At 37.3% G+C, this 20,225-nt stretch overlaps 1 protein-coding gene across 6 annotated transcripts in view; it reads right to left on the minus strand.

The window, feature by feature from the left end:
* RUFY3 (RUN and FYVE domain containing 3) overlaps window positions 1–20,225 on the minus strand; it is a 77,901-nt gene that overhangs the window by 24,158 nt on the left and 33,518 nt on the right. For all 6 annotated transcript variants that reach the window (XM_028100549.2, XM_028100548.2, XM_088021145.1 and 3 more), the window contains 5 exons: window positions 5,250–5,423; window positions 4,380–4,497; window positions 3,424–3,525; window positions 1,836–1,959; window positions 145–206 (listed from right to left, as the gene is read on the minus strand). In XM_028100549.2, the coding sequence (XP_027956350.1) occupies window positions 145–206; window positions 1,836–1,959; window positions 3,424–3,525; window positions 4,380–4,497; window positions 5,250–5,423 (580 nt within the window). The remainder of the gene's footprint in view (window positions 1–144; window positions 207–1,835; window positions 1,960–3,423; window positions 3,526–4,379; window positions 4,498–5,249; window positions 5,424–20,225) is intronic.

A 20,225-nucleotide genomic window follows, 5' to 3' on the forward strand; every position in this document is an offset into this window, starting at 1 on the left:
AGTCAGCTCTTTTTGACAAAACTCTATTAAAACTATATCATCAGAAATTCTTTCAGCAAGTCTGTTAAAGCACTACTGTTGTAAACTTTAAATGCTATCAAAGAACATTAAGGAAAAAAGAAATTTGATTTTCTCTGTACATACCCTTCACTACCTTTACTGCTGTTCCCATCCTTGAGATACATTGAAAAATCTATAACTCCAACCTACAGAGAGAATTTTCAGAATTTAATATAAAATTAGATACTTTTTCTAAGGCATAATATAATGTCTCTTTCTGGGCATTCTAAACAGTAATAAAGTCATAGCCTTATTTGAAATTTTTGATGAAAATGTAATGTAATCATGAACTTGAAAGGGGTGAAAGTAAGTAAAGAATCGAGATTAAGGCAAGAAGGACCAGAAGACCAGGTCATGCAAGTCAACACAAGACTCTAAGAAAGTCAATAGAATGCTTACTATAAATTTAAGGCTTAAAGTTTCTTTCTCTTTTGTTTCTCTCAAGTATTCTGCTACTGAACCCTATTCACTTTTTTTTAAAGATTTTATTTATTTATTTGGGAGAGAGAGAATGAGAGATAGAGAGCACGAGAGGGAAGAGGGTCAGAGGGAGAAGCAGACTCCCTGCCGAGCAGGGAGCCCGATGCAGGACTTGATCCCGGGACTCCAGGATCATGACCTGAGCTGAAGGCAGTTGCTTAACCAATTGAGCCACCCAGGCGCCCAGAACCCTATTCACTTTTAGGAATAATGTTTTAAAAATTCTAATTACAAAAAGAATGCACATTTCCTTAAAAAAAGTTTCAGAAAATACAGATAAGTAAAAGGAAGTAATACAAAATACCCATAGTCCCAACTACCACTGTAACATTTTGGTATTTATTCTTCCAAACTCTCATTGATGCACTATGTCTAAATTTTTTAGGACTGCTTTTATTATTCAGCTTATTTCTTTTTTAAAATCCAGGTCAAAATATCCTACTTCTTTTTCCATTTTCTCAGAGTAAAAAGTAACAGAAATTTCATAGAGAATGTATGTAGAATTTCATAGAGAACGGGTGAGAAAGAATCAGTGTGAAAGTGAAAGCTTTATTTATTGAGCAATCAATTATGTTCCAGGCTCTGCACAAGGTACATCACATGTACTAACTCTTTTATTCCACACTATAAATCTATTAAATAGATATACCCTTTTTTTGTCCCTGTATTACAGCTAAGAAATGTGAAGCATTAAGAAACTAACTACAAAATTTATTCAGCTAAAAAATAAAGAAGCAGAATTTGAACCTAAAGAGTTTGGCTTCTGTATTCATAACTACCATGCCCGTGTATATATTTTAGCTTGTGTGTGTGTGTATTTTAGTCTGTACTAAATATTTTATTTTTATTTTATTATTTTTTAAAGATTTTATTATTTGACAGAGAGAGAGAGACAGCGAGAGAGGGAACACAAGCAGGGGGAGTGGGAGAGGGAGAAGCAGGCTTCCTGTTGAGCAGGGAGCCCGATGTGGGGCTCGACCAGGACCCTGGGATCATGACCTGAGCCGAAGGTAGATGCTTAACCGACTGAGCCACCCAGGCACCCCAGTCTGTACAAAATATTTTAAACAGGGATTACAGTCAAGGTAAGAATTTGAAAAACATTCATAATACATAAATGAGTCAAGTTAGAAGGAAAAACAAAGTAATTGTTTATACTCACATCAAAAATTTAAAAATCCCATTTATGACTCACAGAATTTCCCTTAATTTGGTTGGTATAATCTGATCCATCCAAATTCTGAGATAACAGAACTCAGAGTGACCCACTTGGTAACTGAGCATCTTTTGCATACCTGAGAGTCCAAGTCTTCTCCTTTCATACAGAAATTGGCATCAATGACATTCAGACCCACCAAGAGACCAGCGATTATGGCTCCTTCTTCTTCCATCATGAGGGCATTGGGTTCATAGAATTCGCTGTAAGAGAATTCACGGAATACCAATAATAAAACCTCAAGAATCCAATGATGTAATCTTGAGACAAACAGAAAATGCTGGCCTCATAGTTGAATATGGGTACTATGATAATAGCAAAAAAGTTAAAAAAAAGATGGCTTGGATAGTTTATTTTAGATAATAAGTACATGAATAGACTCTAGATAATAGTCCAGCTGAAGAAAAGTGACCAGAATGGTATTTTCACTGAAGTGATTACTTATGCTTTTCCCACATATTTGTATCTGAGATGCAAGGGATAATTTTTCAATCTTAAAGCGTCTTTAAAAAATTGGTTTGTTTTTCAAAATTTGCCTCAGATCTGCTTTATTTCTGGGTGGGTGTGTAGTGGTACCATACTTATTCTAATTTGTATTTACATGACAGCTAGTGAATTTACTTACATATTTACATATATATGTACATATATATAAAAGATGTATTTATTTATTTGAGAGAGAGAGAAAATGTGTGCTTATGAGTGAGGAGAGGGGCAGAGGGAGGAAATCCTCAAGCAGACTCCCAGCTGAGCACGGAGCCTGAGGTGGGACTCCAGCCCACAGCCCTGAGATCATGCCCTGAGCTGAAACCAACAGTCAGACAACTTAACCAACTGAGGCACCCAGGCACCCCTATATATATTTATAAAGGAAGCTGTACATCCAATGTGGGACTGAATTCAGGACTGGGAGATCAAGAGTCGCATGCTCTACTGACTGAGCCAGCCAGGAGCCCCTCTTTTTTATGTTTACTAACCATTTTGATTTTCTCTTATGAAATGCCTGTTCAAATCCTTTACTCATTTTTACATTTACTTGTCTTTTTCTTACTGGATTGAAGGAGTTCTTCACATACCCTTAATATGCATCATTTGTTGAATATATATATTACAAATATCTCCTTTCACTCTACATGTTGCCTTTTAATCTTGTGTCTTGATGAATGAAGTTCTTCATTTTAATGTAGACCAATGTATCCATTTTTCCCTTTAGGGGTAGAGTTTTTTATGTCTTGTTTAAGAAATTTTTGTCTACCTTATATTTTTTTCTAAAAGTTTTACTGTTTTCTCTTTCCCGTTTGTATCTATAATCCACCTGGAAAGTTTTTTGTGTATGTTGTTTTTAAATTTCACATTACACATCAACTTCCTGTCTTACTGGGTTTGGGTACATGCTAAGGTGTCAAAAGCCTTTCCTGTTTTTGGGGGGTATTACGTTTTGGCCTGCCCTGTATATATGCCACAGTGACAGACTAAACATATGTAACAAATAAACATCTATTCTTGAGTAGGTGTGTGTGAGGTGTGGGAGAAGGTATTAAGTTGAACTACATGAAACTGCCATGAATCAACTGCTTTTGATCTGCGAAAATGGCAAATTTCTGATTCAACCTCATACAATGTAGAACATAGCAAGAAAAGAAAAAAGTTTAACAAGATGTTCATACCTGAGAAGTTCCTTCTTATTGATCAAAGCTTTCATATATTCTGAGAGTTTCTTTTGCATTAATGCCAAACGAAGCCAGGCTCTTCCTCTGCCTACTGGTGTCCTACAGAAACACAGGAACCAAATAACTCAAAGTAGCAGAGCTGGGGGCCACTGTGGGACAGATTCACTTACTCTTGCTAATAGTCCCCAGTATAACATGCACACTGAGGTGCTCCTTACAACCTCCTTCACCTCATTCCTCTGTGAGGAATTCTGTGTGGGCTGTTGGGATGAAGGGGCTCGTGGGTCTGGGGGGGTGGGTTTGGAACAAGTGCTCTTGTGAAGAATTAATTACTGAATGAGACTACGATTTGAAGACAAAACCTCTGGGAGGCCCAACTGAAAATGTTCCATCACATTAGCATTGGTAAATCCTCAGACTTAGTGTGGATCATGTACGTACCCAAATACTAGTAATGTGGACACAGTCCATTTAGGTCTATATCTGATTAAAGTTAAACGAGTCTAATTTGGGAAGATGGTTACTACTCTTTTTCCAGTTCTGAGGCAGGGTCCTGGTGTCTGTTGCTGAGGTTCACTTGACAACTGTTTTAATCTTGGCTCTCAAACTGCATTGAACACATTCTTTTTCTTAGTCATGTCTAGCACGGTCCCTCCTTAGATCTAATTTCTTGAGACTTGAACTGATTCCCACAAGTGCTTTAAAAAAATAAGAAAATGTTTGGTTTTTTTAATATGAATACAACCTCTTTAAAATTAATAACAATTATCCCTCATAGGCACGCTTCTCTTAATATTCTATATTAGCAGTTCTCTCACAATAGTGCCAATTCATAAATATAGTATTCTTTTTGGATTGTTATGAAATAAATTATTATGGTCATCGTTATCTTTAGTCTTCAAGGAGATAATTAATAAGAATGTTTTCTTAAAAGAATTCAACCTTAAACTTACTTAAGTCCTGGAAGATCTTTAACACTTGCTGTTATCTCTGCAGCTTCTGGAACAAGCTTTTCTACCAATTCTAGAGGTCCCCAGAAGGATTTATTTTGTCCAAGAAAAGTTTTCTTAGCTAAGGTGATAAAAACAAAGCAGTATTTCAATATTCTTTACAACATAAAGATGACCTCAAAACATAAACACATACACACACTTCTCTCTCATCTGTTCAATCCTTTTTCTCAGGGAACTAGACCTAAATTATCAGACAGTTCTAAAACTATTCACGCTTTCAGAACAGGTAACATTTTGTGACAACCAAAAATCTCCCACTTCCCAAGATTCAGTCCTTCCTCTTTCAGGAAGAACTTATAACTAGCTCTATGATATAATAAAACACTTTAAGAATACAGTACTTAAAGCTGCATGGTATTAGTGAGGAAAACAGTCCAAAGGAAAAGAATACGTAATCCAGAAACAGGCTATTAGATACTGGGGAGGGAGGAGAGGAAGCAAGGAGAACAAGACCAGGTCCTGCCCTCAAAAGCTTATGGTTAAGTGGAAGAGCACAAAAGCAAGAGTCCACTGTGTGACCTTGGGCAAGCTACCTCCCATTCTAGGCCTGTTTCCACCTGTCAAACAGAAGGGCCGTATTAGACAGTAATGTCCGTTCCAGCTCTAGCATTTAGTAATCAGTGTTTTGTAAGTCCTGTATGCCCTTTAATTCAACCACATCCCCGTGTCCATATAGGGGGCATTCCAATAGGTTAGTATTACTAATTCAAGCCTCTTATTCTTTGGCTCCATAAAGACTGCTTTTCTTCCTGAGCATGTATTGACAGAATATAGCTGCATGCACATCTGCATCCTGGGGCCATGGCCTACCCTTCAAGCCGTGTTTCAGGCAGTGCTCCATCACCACGAAGAACTGCTGGAGGGGTGCGTAGTCGGAGTCCAGAGTTCTCCCCAGGTTCAGAGCAGATTCAATCAAGCCCTTGATACTCAGCTTGGCCATGTTCATCAGGTTCATGCGTTCGTTAGCCATGAGATAATTAGGATCTACAGCCAAAGAGGGAGAGGACGGACCATGGTTACCAGAAACAGCACATTTAAAAATTCAGCATGTCACTGTGTTGACATTAGCATTGAAGGTGCAAAAGCAATGCTTGGTAGGGCTGGTGGTATGTTGCTAAGAATGAAGACAGTGGCACCAAACTATACTGTTAGGTTTTATATTCTCTGCCAACTACTCGCTGTTAAAAAAAAAAGAAGAAGAAAGCCAATTTCCCTTAGGAATATTCTTGGTGCAACAGTGAAGCTGCTTATTTTATAAAATTTCAAGCCTTGAGTACAGTCTTAATGTTCTCACCACCACCCCTGCCACCACCCTAACTTGGGGCTCCTCATAGCCCACTACTGCACAGCATTCACACTGGTCTCCGTGATTCCTCTCTGGCACTGCCCCCTCATTCTCCACAGTTTGTGAAGCGCTCTGAAAATTACAGCCAAGGTAGGAAAAAAAAAAGTACTTAAACTTTGTTCCAAATATACTATTCACATTATTAGTATTACTACTTATGCTAATTAGCATTATTTAAACTAAGCATTAAGTAAACTAAAAATAATTAACAGTATTAGCTCCCCAATTTTTAAGACTCAGCATGCAGTGTGATAAACTTCTTAAGGGACTAAGTACCACATTTTATCTGACAGAACTCAGAACATTCCAGGCACTCACGACTTTCACTTGCTGGTGCCTACCCTGTGCCAGGTACTGTGTAGGCTGCTTCTGGCAGTTATGATTTCAATCCCTCCTTATCAGCAGTAAGAGACAACAAAGGCAAAGTCTAAACCCTGGTTCACTGACTCCAAAACCTATGCTCTTTACCACTATAATCCACTTACAAATGAACCAATGGCTCCAAAGAATATTTATCCTTCCCTCCTGTTGGCCATTCTTTTACTATCTTATTTAATTCTTGTGACTCTATCATTAAGTACTGTCCCTTCTTTTACGGTGGTAAAGCAGGCCAACAGAGTTTTCAGATCCAAGGCCAAACAGTTCATAAATGGCAGAATTTGGACCTAGATCTGACATGAAAGCTAATGCATCCTCTCAAACATCAAATATATCATATTCTTTAAAAACTGGAAAAGGCGGGATGCCTGGTGGCTCAATCGGTTAAATGGCTATCTTCGGCTCAGGTCATGATCCCAGGACCCCGGGATTGAGTCTCGCATTGGGCTCCTTGCTCAGTGGGGAGTCTGCTTCTCCCTCCGCCTGCCCCTCCCCCTGCTTGTGCTTTCTCTGTCTCTGACAAATAAATCTTAAAACAAACAAACAAACAAACTGGAAAAGGCCTAGACATCTATGAACTATTTTACTTCTTAGGATAGCAAAAAATACTAATAAAATCCATACTCCCATAATATAAAAAAGCTACAACATAAAACATTGTTTTATTCAAACTGGCCTTAATTTTCTTCATGTAATGTTTTCATTTTCACAGTTTCACAGTTAAATAAGTAGAATCAAATGCCAAATTCTGAGCTAATTTTCATTAAGTTTACGGACTTGTAGATTTATAATTCCAACTATATAAATCTTGGTTCGTTGTGTTCTCTGAGATAATACTTTTAGAGCAATACTTTATATTATAAAGTCAGAATTGGTATATATTGTCATTAATTCTTTCTTGCACAACAAATGTTTTAAGGCTATGCCTCAAATGTGACTCTTTGCTCAGGGCAGGTCAACTCGTCAAGACCAGAACAAGCTCACAAGATGACACTGAAATACACAAAAATCTACCTCCTAAGAAACAGCCATGAAAAACAACTTTATTAGATAGTAATTTCCAACTTTGTTACTGGCATTTATGTGCACTCCAGTGTTTCTAAGCCTTATTTATTTTAGAGAGAGAGAGAAAGTGCAAGTGAGCAGGGGGAAGGGCAGAGGGAGAGAGAAAGTCTTAAGCAGACTGTGCTGAGCATACAGCTTGAGGCAGGGCTCGATCTCACAACCCTGAGATCATGGTCTGAACAGAAATCAAGAGTTGGACGCTTAACCGATTAAGCCACCCAGGCACCCCGCACTCCAGTGTTTCTAACCTTCCATAATCACTGGAAGAAAGGAATGGCATAGAGGTGTGTGAGTATGCATGAATGTCTGTGGAGAGCAACTAGATTCTCTATATAACGCCTCCCAACAGATGGCAAGAAAATGTTATTAGAGAGCTGGATTTGAGACTTTTGCCAGAAGTGGTGACAGATTTATACTTCTACATTGTCTCATCTCATTCTTCTTATAATCATTAGCAAATTGTTCAAGACATCTGTTTGGGGTCTGGTGAATAAACTACACAGAAAGATGAGCTAATGCCTAGGGAAATTAAAGTCCTAATATCTTGTACATTATTAGTATGGTGCTATAACCTGTTTGAACTAATCTAAATCAAACACAACCCACTCATTCTTTAGAAAATATTGCTCTCAGCTTCAGTACTATTGACATTTTGGGCCAGATAATTCTTTTTTGTGGGGTGCTGTTCTGTGAATTAAGTTTAGCAGCAACCAGACCTTTACCCACTAGGTGTCAGTAGCACTCTCCAGTTATGACAACCAAAAATGTCTCCAGATACTGCCAAATGCCTGTCCCCTGGGAGACAAAATCGGGCTCCCTCCCTGTTAAGAATTACTACTCTAAACAAATAAAAGAAGGTCAAACAAAAATTATGCCTAATTTGACAATTAGGCATAAAAGCTCAAAAGAATTTACTGGTCATTAATTATTTAATGCAGAAGCTAAAATGATTTTTACTTAATGCTTATAATTTTTGTGTTGAATAGTGTACAAGTATATGGGCATTACGAATAATTTTAATTACTTTTTTCTAGTTAGTACTAAAGCAAACTACAGAAAATAGTACTTAAAATTTTTTACATTTTGTAATGTTGGCTAGTAGTAATGATCACTAAATCACTAACTTGTCATAGGAATAACAAATACTCTATTCAATCGGTTTGTTACTTGTCTTAAATCACACTCAAGTATAAAATGACTTTGCAGAACAAATATATGCTGATAAAAAGGGTTTCAGTGACACAACGAGAGCATGGAAGGAGTTCTGAGGGGCAGGTGAAGTTCTGTTTTTTTTATATGGCTGTTAGTTATGTGAAACTGTTGAGTGTGTGAAAATTCATTGCACTGAACACTTACAATGTGATCTTTGCTGTATATTTTATACTTTTAATTATAAAAAGTTTTTTTTAAGATTTTATTTATTTATTTGATAGAGCACAAGCAGGGCAAATGGGGAGGAAGAAGCAGACTCCCCACTGAGCAGGGAGCCCGATGTGGGGCTTGATTCCAGGACCCTGGGATCATGCCCTGAGCCAAAGGTAGACGCTTAATGGACTGAGCCACCCAGGCACCCCTACAGACAGTTTCTTTTTTAAGTTTTGTTACATTGTATAGGCCAGAAAATGATTTTTAAAAATGCATGACTTTCACAGTGTCATTAGTCATATTTTTTCTATGAGAAAAATATCTAAAATGTTTAACAATGCTAACATTTAACACTATTATTCCAAAACTGAACTTTTGTTCATTCATTCATTCTTTTTTTTAAAATAAATAGTGAACATCTACTGGGTATTAGATACTATGTTTAATGCTGGGACTCCAGAGATAAAAGACCTAGTTCCTGACATCAAAGTGCTTACTATTTATCAAACTTGGGTTACACAGATGTCTGAAGAACAAAACAGGACAGCTTACAGAGAAAACGTGAAATTTCACAATAAATATTATCATCTTTGACAAAGATCAATTTTATTCCAGGACATATAAAATGTTTTTATGTTAGGTTAACTAGACCTTTTCTATGGAATCAAATGTAAATTTTATATATTTTTAAAGCTAAGATACTAGATGTGATATTAATGTAAAATTTCAGGGAGGCTGTATGTAAGTCCGATACAATCTCCTCTGCCACTGGATATGGAAAAGTTTGAGAAGTAGTGCAAATGCACTGCAATAAGAACACTAACAAAAGTATACACAAGACATTACAGGAACATGTACAGAAGAGAGCTATCTGACCCACCCCCTTTCCCTTCATAGTTAAAGGGCAGGTATGTGGATATACGTTCTCAGAGGATAAGGCTGTTTTTTGTTTTGTTTTGTTTTGTTTTAGCTTATAAAATATGTTTATTCACTCTGCAGCATTTTAAGGCAATTAAGAAATATCCATTAACATGACTATTACTTAACATTGTACTGAGGGTTGTGGAGGAACACAAATAAAGAAGATAAGGAAATTAGAAGCATATAACCTGTGAAAGAGTGGATCAAATATTACTGCTCTCACACGATCTGATTTTATACCCAGAAAATCAAACGAACAAAATTTGTACAAAAATACAATAATTCACAGAGGTAACAGAATACAAAATTAGTAACGGATATCATTAGGGGGGCACCTGGGAAGCTCAGTCGATTAAGTGGCCGACTCTTGATTTTGGCTCAGGTCACAATCTCAGGGTGCTGGGATGGAGCCCCGAGAGGGGCACTGCACTCAGCTGGGAGTCTGCCTGAGGATTCCCCCTCTCCCTCTGCCCCATCTCCCGCTCACGCACTTTCTAAAGTAAATAAAATACATCTTTAAGAAAATAAAAGAAATCATTAGGTGCCATATATTTCAGTAACACAGGATGAGACTTTTGAGTTCGGTCTCTAAGGACAAAAAGACATTAGACAAGGAGGGGTAGGCGTAGAGCTGGGATGGGAGCAGGATGAAAGGAATAGCTCGGGCAAAGGCACCGAAGCATGAAAGAACTTGGCCCACTAAGAAAAATAAAATGGAAAACATGCCAGAAGCTTATGGTGCATATGAGTAAATGCTGTGAGAAGAGATGAGGGAAACAGGTCAAGGAGAGACTGCTAAGGATCTTGGTTAAGGAGTATGGATTTTACCTTAAAGTCAGGAAAGATTTTAATGAGAGGCGTAGGTCACAGATTGGAATTTTAGAGAAGCCGTTCCCACAGCCGTGTGGAAGGTGGATTGGAAGGGTGCACGAACTTGAAGCTGCGGAGCAAGGAAGGGTCTAATGCAAGAGCTGGGCAGAGAAACAGGAAGGGGTGGAACCAGAGCGGTCGGTGCTGTGTGGAGAAGCGGGGATTAGCTTTGGGGGACGTGCTAGGGGCAGAATGCACGGATTTCAGAACGTGATGCCCACTTCGAGGTGAGAGAAGGAGGAAGTATGGAGAGTAACTTCTACGTTTCTAGTTTTGGTGAGCAGACAGGTGATGACACAAAGCACCTTGGTGGGGAAGGCAACAGGAGCAGTGGACTGAAGAAACTACAAAAATGACTCTAGTTATGAACTGATTTTCAAACCAAAGTGCTTTCAAGAACAGGTAGATCTTCATTAGAGCTCTTCAAGACTGCTAATTTCCATATGAGGAAATCTTAATGAACTTTACAGAGCAATGAGGCTCATTTAGTTAACCGTGATGACAAAAGTGAACCCAAAGGGATGCCTGGGTGGCTCAGTCGTTAAACGTCTGCCTTCGGCTCAGGTCACAATCCCCGGCTCCTGGAATTGGGTCCCGCATCCGGCTCCCTGCTCAGCGGGAAGCCTGCTTCTCCCTCTCCCAATCCCCCTGCTTGTGTTCCCTCTCTCGCTGTGTCTCCGTCAAATAAATAAATAAAAATCTTTATAAAAAAAGTGAACCCAAAGTCATATAGCTAAGAGTGACACTGAGTCACACCATTCTGCAAACCCATCATCTGACCAAGACCCCATTTTCTCTCTCTAGTGCAATGACTAAAATTCATACAGAGAAATCTTGGAAATGTTTTATGAATAATTGAAGAAAAGTTAAGTTATACTTAACATATGTTAATATTGCTATACTGTGCCCAATTTTTCTTAAGGTGGGAGTAATTTGTATGCACAAGCAGTTACTCTTTAGAACTTTCTGGTTATCTGACAGATGAAAAATTTATCCTATACGAGAAACAAAAGTTGTCATATAGAGTTTTTCTAAAGATACCTAAGAACATTAATATGAGATTAAAAATGACAAATTAACAGAAAGAATGTCTGAAGACCAATAATTCCTAAATAAATCTATTTTGATTTTTTTCTGTAATATTTCTTAGAGTATAAAACTGGGTGTAAAATGAGCTGTCCTTGATAGTGAAAGAAATTACTGATAGCACTGAAAAGATCTTGTAATAAAACACCATTTCACTAGACTAATGACACTTATTTGTGCAAGAGAATCATGAACTTTCTACTCAATTCGCATTTGAAAATAATCAATAGATGGGGAGCCTGCCTCAGTCGGTAGAACATGTGACTACTTGATCTCAGGGTTGTAAGCTCGAGCCCCATGCTGGATGTAGAGATTACTTAAAAATGAAATCTTTACAAAAAAAATAAAAAAAATCAATAGAGTCTTAGGACCCTTAGATTATCTATATATCCATGTCCATATCTATCTATTCTCCTTAATGCCATTCCAAGTATCATATAAACTTCTACTCAAGAGTACTAAAGAAGAAATTCACTTAAGTAACATTTTCTCTGGGTTGAAATCTTAATGAAGTCACGAAAATTTAACAACAAATTTATTTATCCTCACTGCTACCTTTCCTCGGTGATAGCATAATCAAAGATGTACTTTGCTAAAATCAAGCTTTATCATCAGAAAGATTATATCCACCCACTAATCTTTATCTATTTGATATTAGTCACCCATCTGCACCAGTTAACTTATATGACACTAGGCAAGGAGTCTTATTTCTCTGGGGCCTCAATTTCCTCATCTGTCAAATGAGAAGTTTAAGCCTGTTCAGTAATTCTTTTAGCTGATGGAAACAACGCACACTCATATCAATCACAATGACTCTCTGCAGCACCAATTCTCAAGGGGTGGGGGCGTGTATATTATTATCCCTGGAATGGAGAGAAACAACACGGTTTAGAAAACCCCACAAATGACTCTGATTCCAAATGAACTAGATCCTTGCCACTGAACATGTGTTCCTGGCCTCAGCATGGGTGTCAGCTGGAGGCTTTTGGAAATGAGAAACCTTAGGCTCCAATGGTACCACTGAATCAGGGTTCTGTGCCTTAACCAGACCCCAGGGTAATCTGTATGTGCACTAAAAGTGTGAGAAACAGTGACCTAGATGACTCTTGTAGCTCCAGCATATCAGAATTCCATGATTTCACAATCTTCCTCAAGGGCAGCTTGAGGAAGATTTCACAGCTTCCTCAAGGGCAACCAATACATACATCCATCAGTGGAAAGCCCCAGGAGGAAGGAGTAATAAAGATTAAGAACAGAAATAAATAGCACATTAAAGTACTGAGAAAAATCAATGAAACCCAAAGTTGGTTCTTTGAAAAGATCAACAACACTGCCAAACATTTTAGCTTGAGTGACCAATAGAAAAAGAAGACTCAAATAGCTAAGATCAGGAATGAAGAGAAGGCATTATTGACCTTACAGAAACAAAAAGGATTATAAGGCAATACTATTATTTAATTGGCAATTATATGCCCAAATATGAGACAACCTAGATAAAATGAACAATTTCTAATAAAGATACAAATTACCAAAACTAACTTGAGAAACAGAAACCTATTAACAAGTAAAGATACTGAATTTGTAATTAAAAAAACATCCCACAAAGAAGTCAGATCAGACGGCTTCACTATTGGAAGTCTACATAAGAAAAAAGAATTAAAACAATCCTTCCCAAACAATTCCAAAAAATAGAAGAGGGAACATATCCCAACTTACTCTATGAGACCAATATTACCTTGAGACCAAAATCAGACAAAGATATAAAAAGCTATAGATCAATAAATACCCAGATGCAAACCAAATCTAACAACATGTAAGAAGGATTATTTGAACATGACTAAATGGTTTTTTAGATGACACCACAAGCACAAGCAACAGAAAAAAAATAAACTGGATTAAAAAAATAAAAAACAATAAAAAAATTAAACTGGATTTTATCAAAATAAAAAACATTTGTACTTCAAAGGACATCATTAAGAAAATGAAAAGACAGCCCATGGAATGGGAGAAAAAAATCTACAGATCATATCCAGTATCTGGAATATACAAAGAATTCTTACAATTCAATAAAAGAAAAATAACCCAGTAAAAAAGAATGGGCAAAGGATTTGAATAGACATATCTTCAGAGAAGATATACAAATGGCTAATAAGTACATGAAAAAATGCTCATTAGGAAGTGCAAATGAGATACCACTCCACATTCATAAATATGGATATAATTAAAAAAAAATTTTAAAAAGGAAAATAACAAGTGTTGACAAGAATGTGGAGAACCCTGAGCACTGTTGGCAGGAATGTAAAATGGTGCAACAGCTTTGGAAAACAGCCTGGCAGTTCCTCAAAAGGTTAAACCATAGTCACCAATATGACCTAGCCAATTCCACTCTTAGGTATATACCCAAAAGAAGTGAAAACACATGTCCATATAAAATTCGTACATGAATGTTCATAACAACTTCACTCATAATAGCCTAAAAGTGGAAATGGCCCAAATGTCCATCAATTGACGAGTGGATAAATAAAATGTGGTGTATGATGAAATATTGTTCAACAATAAAAAGGAATGAAGTACTGATACATGCCATATTATGCATGAACCTTGAAAACATTATGCCGAATGAAAGAAGCCAGGCACAAAAGGCTTCGTATTTAATGACTTTGTTTAAACGAAATGTCCAGAACAGGCAAATCTATAAAAACAGAAAGTAGATTAGTAGTTGCCAGAACCTGGGGAGAAGAGGGAATAGGGAGTCAATGTTAGTGGGTATAGGGTTTCTTTAGAGTGATGAAAATATTCTGGGATTAGGTAGTGGTGATGCATGCACAATTGTGTAAACATACTAACAACCACTGAAGTGTACAGTATAAAGTGGTGACTCTTATGTGAATTATATCTCAATAAAGCTGTTCTTTAAAAAAAACTAGAGACTCACAGGAGGGGAGGAGGGCAGCGGATGGGTTAAATTAGTGATGGATTATTAAGGAGTGCACTTGTTGTTATGAGCACTGGGTGTTGTATTAAGTGATGCATCACTAAATTCTTCATCTGAAACTAATATTACACTCTATATTAACTAACTGGAATTTAAATAAAAAGTTGGAAATAAAATGAGGATAATAGCAGTATAAAAAATTAATAAAAATTAAAAAATGTCCACAATAGCCAAACTGTGGAAGGACCTGAGATGCCCTTCAACAGATGAATGCATAAAGATGTGGTTCATATATACAACGGAAGTTTATTCAGCCATCAGAAAGGCTGAATACCCACCATTTACATCAACATGGATGGAACTGGAGGGGATTATGCTAAGTGAAATAAGTCAATCAGAGAAAGACAATTATCGAATGGTTTCACTCATATGTGGAACATAAGGAATAGAGTGAAGGACCACAGGGGAAGGGAGGGAAAACTGAATGGGAAGAAATCAGAAAGGGAGACAAACCATGAAAGACTCTGGACTCCAGGAAACAAACTGAGGTTTACAGAAGGGAGAGGTTTGGGGAAAGGGGTAACAGGGTGATGGGTATTAAGGAGGGCACGTGTGGTGATGAGCACTGGGTGTTATACGCAACTAACGAATCAGTGAACACTACATCAAAAACTAATGATGTATTATATGTTGACTAATTGAACATAATAAAAAAATTAAAATTAAAAAATTAAAAAAAAAACTAGAGGCTTAAGAGACCTAATAATGTGTATCTTGTGTGGATCCTGATTCAAATAAACCAACTGAAAAGAGACATATTTGAGACAAGCAGCCTTTGAAGATGGGCTGAATAAATATTAGGTACTATTAAGAAATTATTAATTTTGTTAGGTGTGATACTGAGGTTTTTGCAAATGGAAAGGCATAGTGTTTGGAATTTCCTTTAAAATAAATATTCTTTAAGATATGATGGGGTTACATCCTAATAAACCCACCGTAAGTTGAAAATATCATGTTAACAATGCATTTAATACACCTAACCTACCAAACATTATGTCTGGCCTAGCCTACCTTAAACGTGCTCAGAACATTCACATTAGCTTACAGTTGGGCAAAATCATCTAACAAAAACCTATTTTATAATGAAGTGCTGAATATGCCATGTAATTTATTAAATACTGTACTGAAAGTGAAAAACAGAATGGTTGTATAGCACAGAATGGTTTTCAGTGTATCAACTGTTTACCCTTGTGATTGCATGGACTGACTGGGAGCTACATTTCTCTGCTGCTGCCCAGCATCATGGGAGACTACTGTACAGCTTGGGAAAAGATGAAAATATTTGAAGAATGGCTTCTACTGAATGTATATCACTTTCACACCACCATAAAGTTGAAAAATCATAAGCTGGGGATTGTAAGTATTCCAGAAACAAAAATGTGGAAGTAAATGAAATAAGATCAACAAATATTGACAATGATTGAAGTTGGCTGATGGAAACTTTAGGGTTCATTATTCTCAATTCTGTAATTAAAATAAAAAGAGGTTCTATTTTTTTCTTGCTTCAGATCACAGTTTAACTACCCCCTTATTGTCCTCCCATCTCTGCACATAACCAAAAAACCCCTTCTGATTGGCATTAACATTGGAAAGAATGAGCTTATTTGGCGATTTAATGTTTCCAAATCATTGGAAAGAATGAGCTGATTTGGCAATTTAATGTTTCCAAACCGTTCTTTTATATATTATCATTCATTCTTAGGCATTGTGAAATAATAATATATATATTATCACATTATGTAAATATATATTGGTTTCTACCCCTGATTTCTAACAAAGAGTTCCTAAAACCCTTGTAATTTCCTAAGTGATATGAGCCATGGAAGAATATCTTGTTATAATATTTGATTTTTGTCCTTGGCTCCTGAAATAGCTCCAGAGTTAAAGGTAAAAGGAGCATCTTCTGGAAAGCCCTTAAGGATGCGGGCTGGTTAACCAGGAGAAACAGTCATGTGATTAGAGGGTTGGAACATTCAGTTACACCCCACCCTCCAACTCCAGGGAGGAGAGAGGGGCTGAAGATTTGAGTTCAATCATCAACAACCAATGATTTAATCAATCATTCCTATGAAATGAAACTTCCATAAAAATCCTAACCAAAAGGGTTCAGAGGGCCTCTGGGTCGGTGAATGCACTGAGGTGCTAGGAGCATGAAGCACCCAGAGAGGGTATGGAAGCTCTGTGCTCCTTCCTACTTACTTAGCCCTATGCATCTCTTCCACCCGGCTGTTCCTGAATTGTGTTCTTTTATAATACTCTGTAATCTAGCACGTAAACTCTCTTCTGAGGTGAGTCATTCTGGCAAACTATCAAACATTATGAGGGTGGTCACAAAAACCTCTGATTTATATCTGGTTGGTCAGAAGCAGAGGTGACAGCCTAGCCTTGCGACTGACATCTGAAATGAGGGGGAGCCTTGTAGGAGTGAGCTCTTAATCTGCACAGAGCCTGCGTTAACTCCAGGTAGAGAGTGTCAGAATTGGTTGGTGTGGGAAAACTTCCCACCGCATAATTGATATCTGAAGTGTTGTGAGCAGTAGAGGAAAAGAGAGTTTTTCTTTTAGGCATCCCTTTCTCTATTCATTAAGATGTCCATTTATAATATTTTCCGAGTTCCCTATGAAAATACACTGGTTTCTTCCTCATTGGGTTCCCATATCATAATATAATCAATTTTTGTTTTGGAAAGTTCCCAAACTCAACACCACAGAATACCTAGAATTCTGGGAACATTCAGAAGTTAGGACAATAGTCAGTCGACTTTGTTTTGATGCAACATAAGAAATTTAGGAGATAAATACCAATCCATGAGTTCCTTGCTTTGCTCAACTTATTCCACAGGAAGAATTTAAATGTTGGGGGGCACCACTGTGACTAGAGCACCACTAGACTAGAGCTCTGATCTAGAAGAGTGAGATTTGTTTCTCACATTCCCTGACTGATACTGAGGAAATTTCTCATTTCTTTGTATCTTAGCTGTAAAATGTTAGGAAAAATCCTCCCTGGACCCCTTGTGCTACTACACATCTTTACTGGGTTGTATCAGGACTGCAAGCCCCTGACCACTCTTTTACCTGGGTCATTCGTCAGGACTGTTTATGCAGCTGATAGTCATGAGAGGTGAGACTTTCTTACTGCTTTCTATAAAAGAAATGGATTCTCCAAACTCATTGTTCCTTAGCTGCAACACAAACCCACCGCATGGGGAGCATCTTGCTGAGCCATATGGTGTCTCCCATAAGGGACTCTTATGCAAGACACAAGTATGCTAATGCTCAGGTTGCTTGCGGTATCATGAGTAATAAAGTCCTTCATCTCTGACTAGGAGTTTTGTGTTTTTTGCCAGTATCCAAGAAACAGTATCAGCCTAATTTTTTAGCTTTTAAGTAGGGTAAACCCCAGACCTGACCAAAAAATAGGAGTAATCTTGAACCTTAGTTTAACGCTTGGAATACTGTACACTTGTGTTCCAAATGACAAACCACCATATACTATAGGACTTGAGGCAGACCCTCAGTGTGAAATCACAGAAAACATGGAAGAACGTATTCCAAAAGGTGGGAATGGGTGTATGAAGTGAGGTGAAGGGAATAGGAATGGGATGGGGAGGTCTTCCTGGGGAGAAGTGGAAAGCACAGGAAGGGTCTCTAAACTAGACTTGGAACAGGCAATGGGAACCACCGCAGGATTTGAGTAGAGTAGTAATCAGAAATTGAAGATGATGAGTCTGAGAGGATAATGCAAAGTGAATTTAGGGGAAGAGGACCAAAACTGCCTGCCAGAACCGTACCTGTTAAGGAAACAGAAGAGTCATGAATAATCCAAGATTTTTGCTCTGTGAGACTGGAAATGAAAATGAAAAAACTGAGTAACTGTTTTGGGGGTAAGGGGTAAAATCAGCTTGGTTTTGAATACAGTAAAGGACATTTATGTGGAAGTATTCTCAACATATTTTTCATCACATGGTTGTAAATACAAATTAAAGTTTGAGGCAGGATAATCGCTAGCATAGGGATAATAGTGACAATTATCAGATGCTTTCACCAGAAGAGATGGTTTAAAGAGAAATAGAAGGATGCAGGGTTGGTGGCCCAGTCTTTAGAGGATGCCAGCAATTGTATGCTGGAAACAGAATCTAAAATAGAGTCATTTCAGGAAAAGCTGTTTTTCTTTTATCTGAGTAGCTAGAGCATTTTTCAAACTAAAGGTCACACCCCTCAGTGAAGTATAAAATTGATTTACTATGTCCCTTATAGTAAGGTCATGTATTGTTTTATGAAACATATGTTCTGGATACATACAAATAAATGATGTATGTACTGAGTTTTGATGAAAACATATTTTTACAGTGGGTCTTAAGTCAAATAAGTTTGAACTTTGGTGTAGTGGTTAAGGGCACAAGCTCTGGGGGAAGCCTGCGGGAGTTTGAACTCGACTCGAACTCTTCTTGTTGGACTCTGGGAAAGTTTCTTACCTCTTTGCTTCTTCCTTGCACTTTTTGAGATAATTGGTAGATTCACATGCAGTTGTAAGAGATAATAGAAATTTCATGTACCCTTAATCTAGTTCCCCCAAAGGTAACATCATGCAAAACTAGAGTACATTATCACAGCCGGGATACTGACACTGAATTACAGTCAAGACCCACAATGTTGCCATCAACACGAGGATCCCTCATCTTGCCCTTTTAAAGCCAAACCCACTTCCCTCTAGCCCCTTACCCTCTCTTAACCCTTGGCAACTACTATTTTCCATTTTTATATATAAGTTCTATCATCACTTCAAGAATATTATATAAATGTAATCACACAGTATGTAACTTTTTAAATTGGCTCCCCCCCCCAGCAAAATTACTTGGTGATTCATCCAGGTTGTTGGGTATATCAACAGTTTATTCCTTTTTATTGCTGAGCAGTATTTCACTGGGAACTTTTAACTCTGCAGGCCTCACTCTCCTCATTTATGAAATGATAATAGGGTTTTGAAGATTAAACAAATTTGTATATGTTAAGTATTTAGAAATGCTTAGGACACACTAAGAACAAAACATTGTTAGCTATTAAAATTATTATGGTTCTCCATAAATAAGTGTTAACAATTTTATTTAAAATAAACCTTTACTGAATGACTATGTGACACAGTGCTAGATGCTAAGAATATCTCTTAGATATGCTCCTTCCATTTTTCAAGATGGTAGACGTTAAGTCTTAACCCAGAAGAAAATATGTCAAGGAATCAGTAAGCAATCTTGACCAAGTAATATTTCACACAGGTATATTATTTCCCTAATTCAAGTAACGTCCCGACCATTTCAACACTCAGAGAGATGGATGGTAATCTGGGTAACTGCAAATTCAGAGTCTGTTTAAGAGGCTAGTAATGAGTACAGAAAGGAATTAATATTTATTGAGAAACTAAAGATAGTTAACATTGTGCTTTTATTATTTAATTTTCATAATTTTCTAATGAGTTTCCAAACTTTTAGATACAAAGTAATAGTATATAATGAGATGAGATGCCAGATAATTGATCAGTATGGAAAGCACCATACCTCTCCACCCTAAGAAGACACTTCATATTCTATTAAATAGGAGTTATAGACACACTGAATGTAAAACCAACCATCACTATAAGAAATCAGTTCACCAGAAAAAACTTCAATCTTGACAAAATTTAAACAAAACAAAACCCAAAAGCTAACAGTTCTAATCTGCAACCTCCTAGAGTTTGTTATTTTAAAAAAGCAAATTTTCAGGAGGCT

The sequence above is a fragment of the Eumetopias jubatus genome, unplaced genomic scaffold (assembly GCF_037043125.1).
Source record: "Eumetopias jubatus isolate StellerSeaLion01/CBP00866 unplaced genomic scaffold, mEumJub1_p1.0 scaffold_2, whole genome shotgun sequence".
NCBI lineage: Eukaryota > Metazoa > Chordata > Mammalia > Carnivora > Otariidae > Eumetopias > Eumetopias jubatus.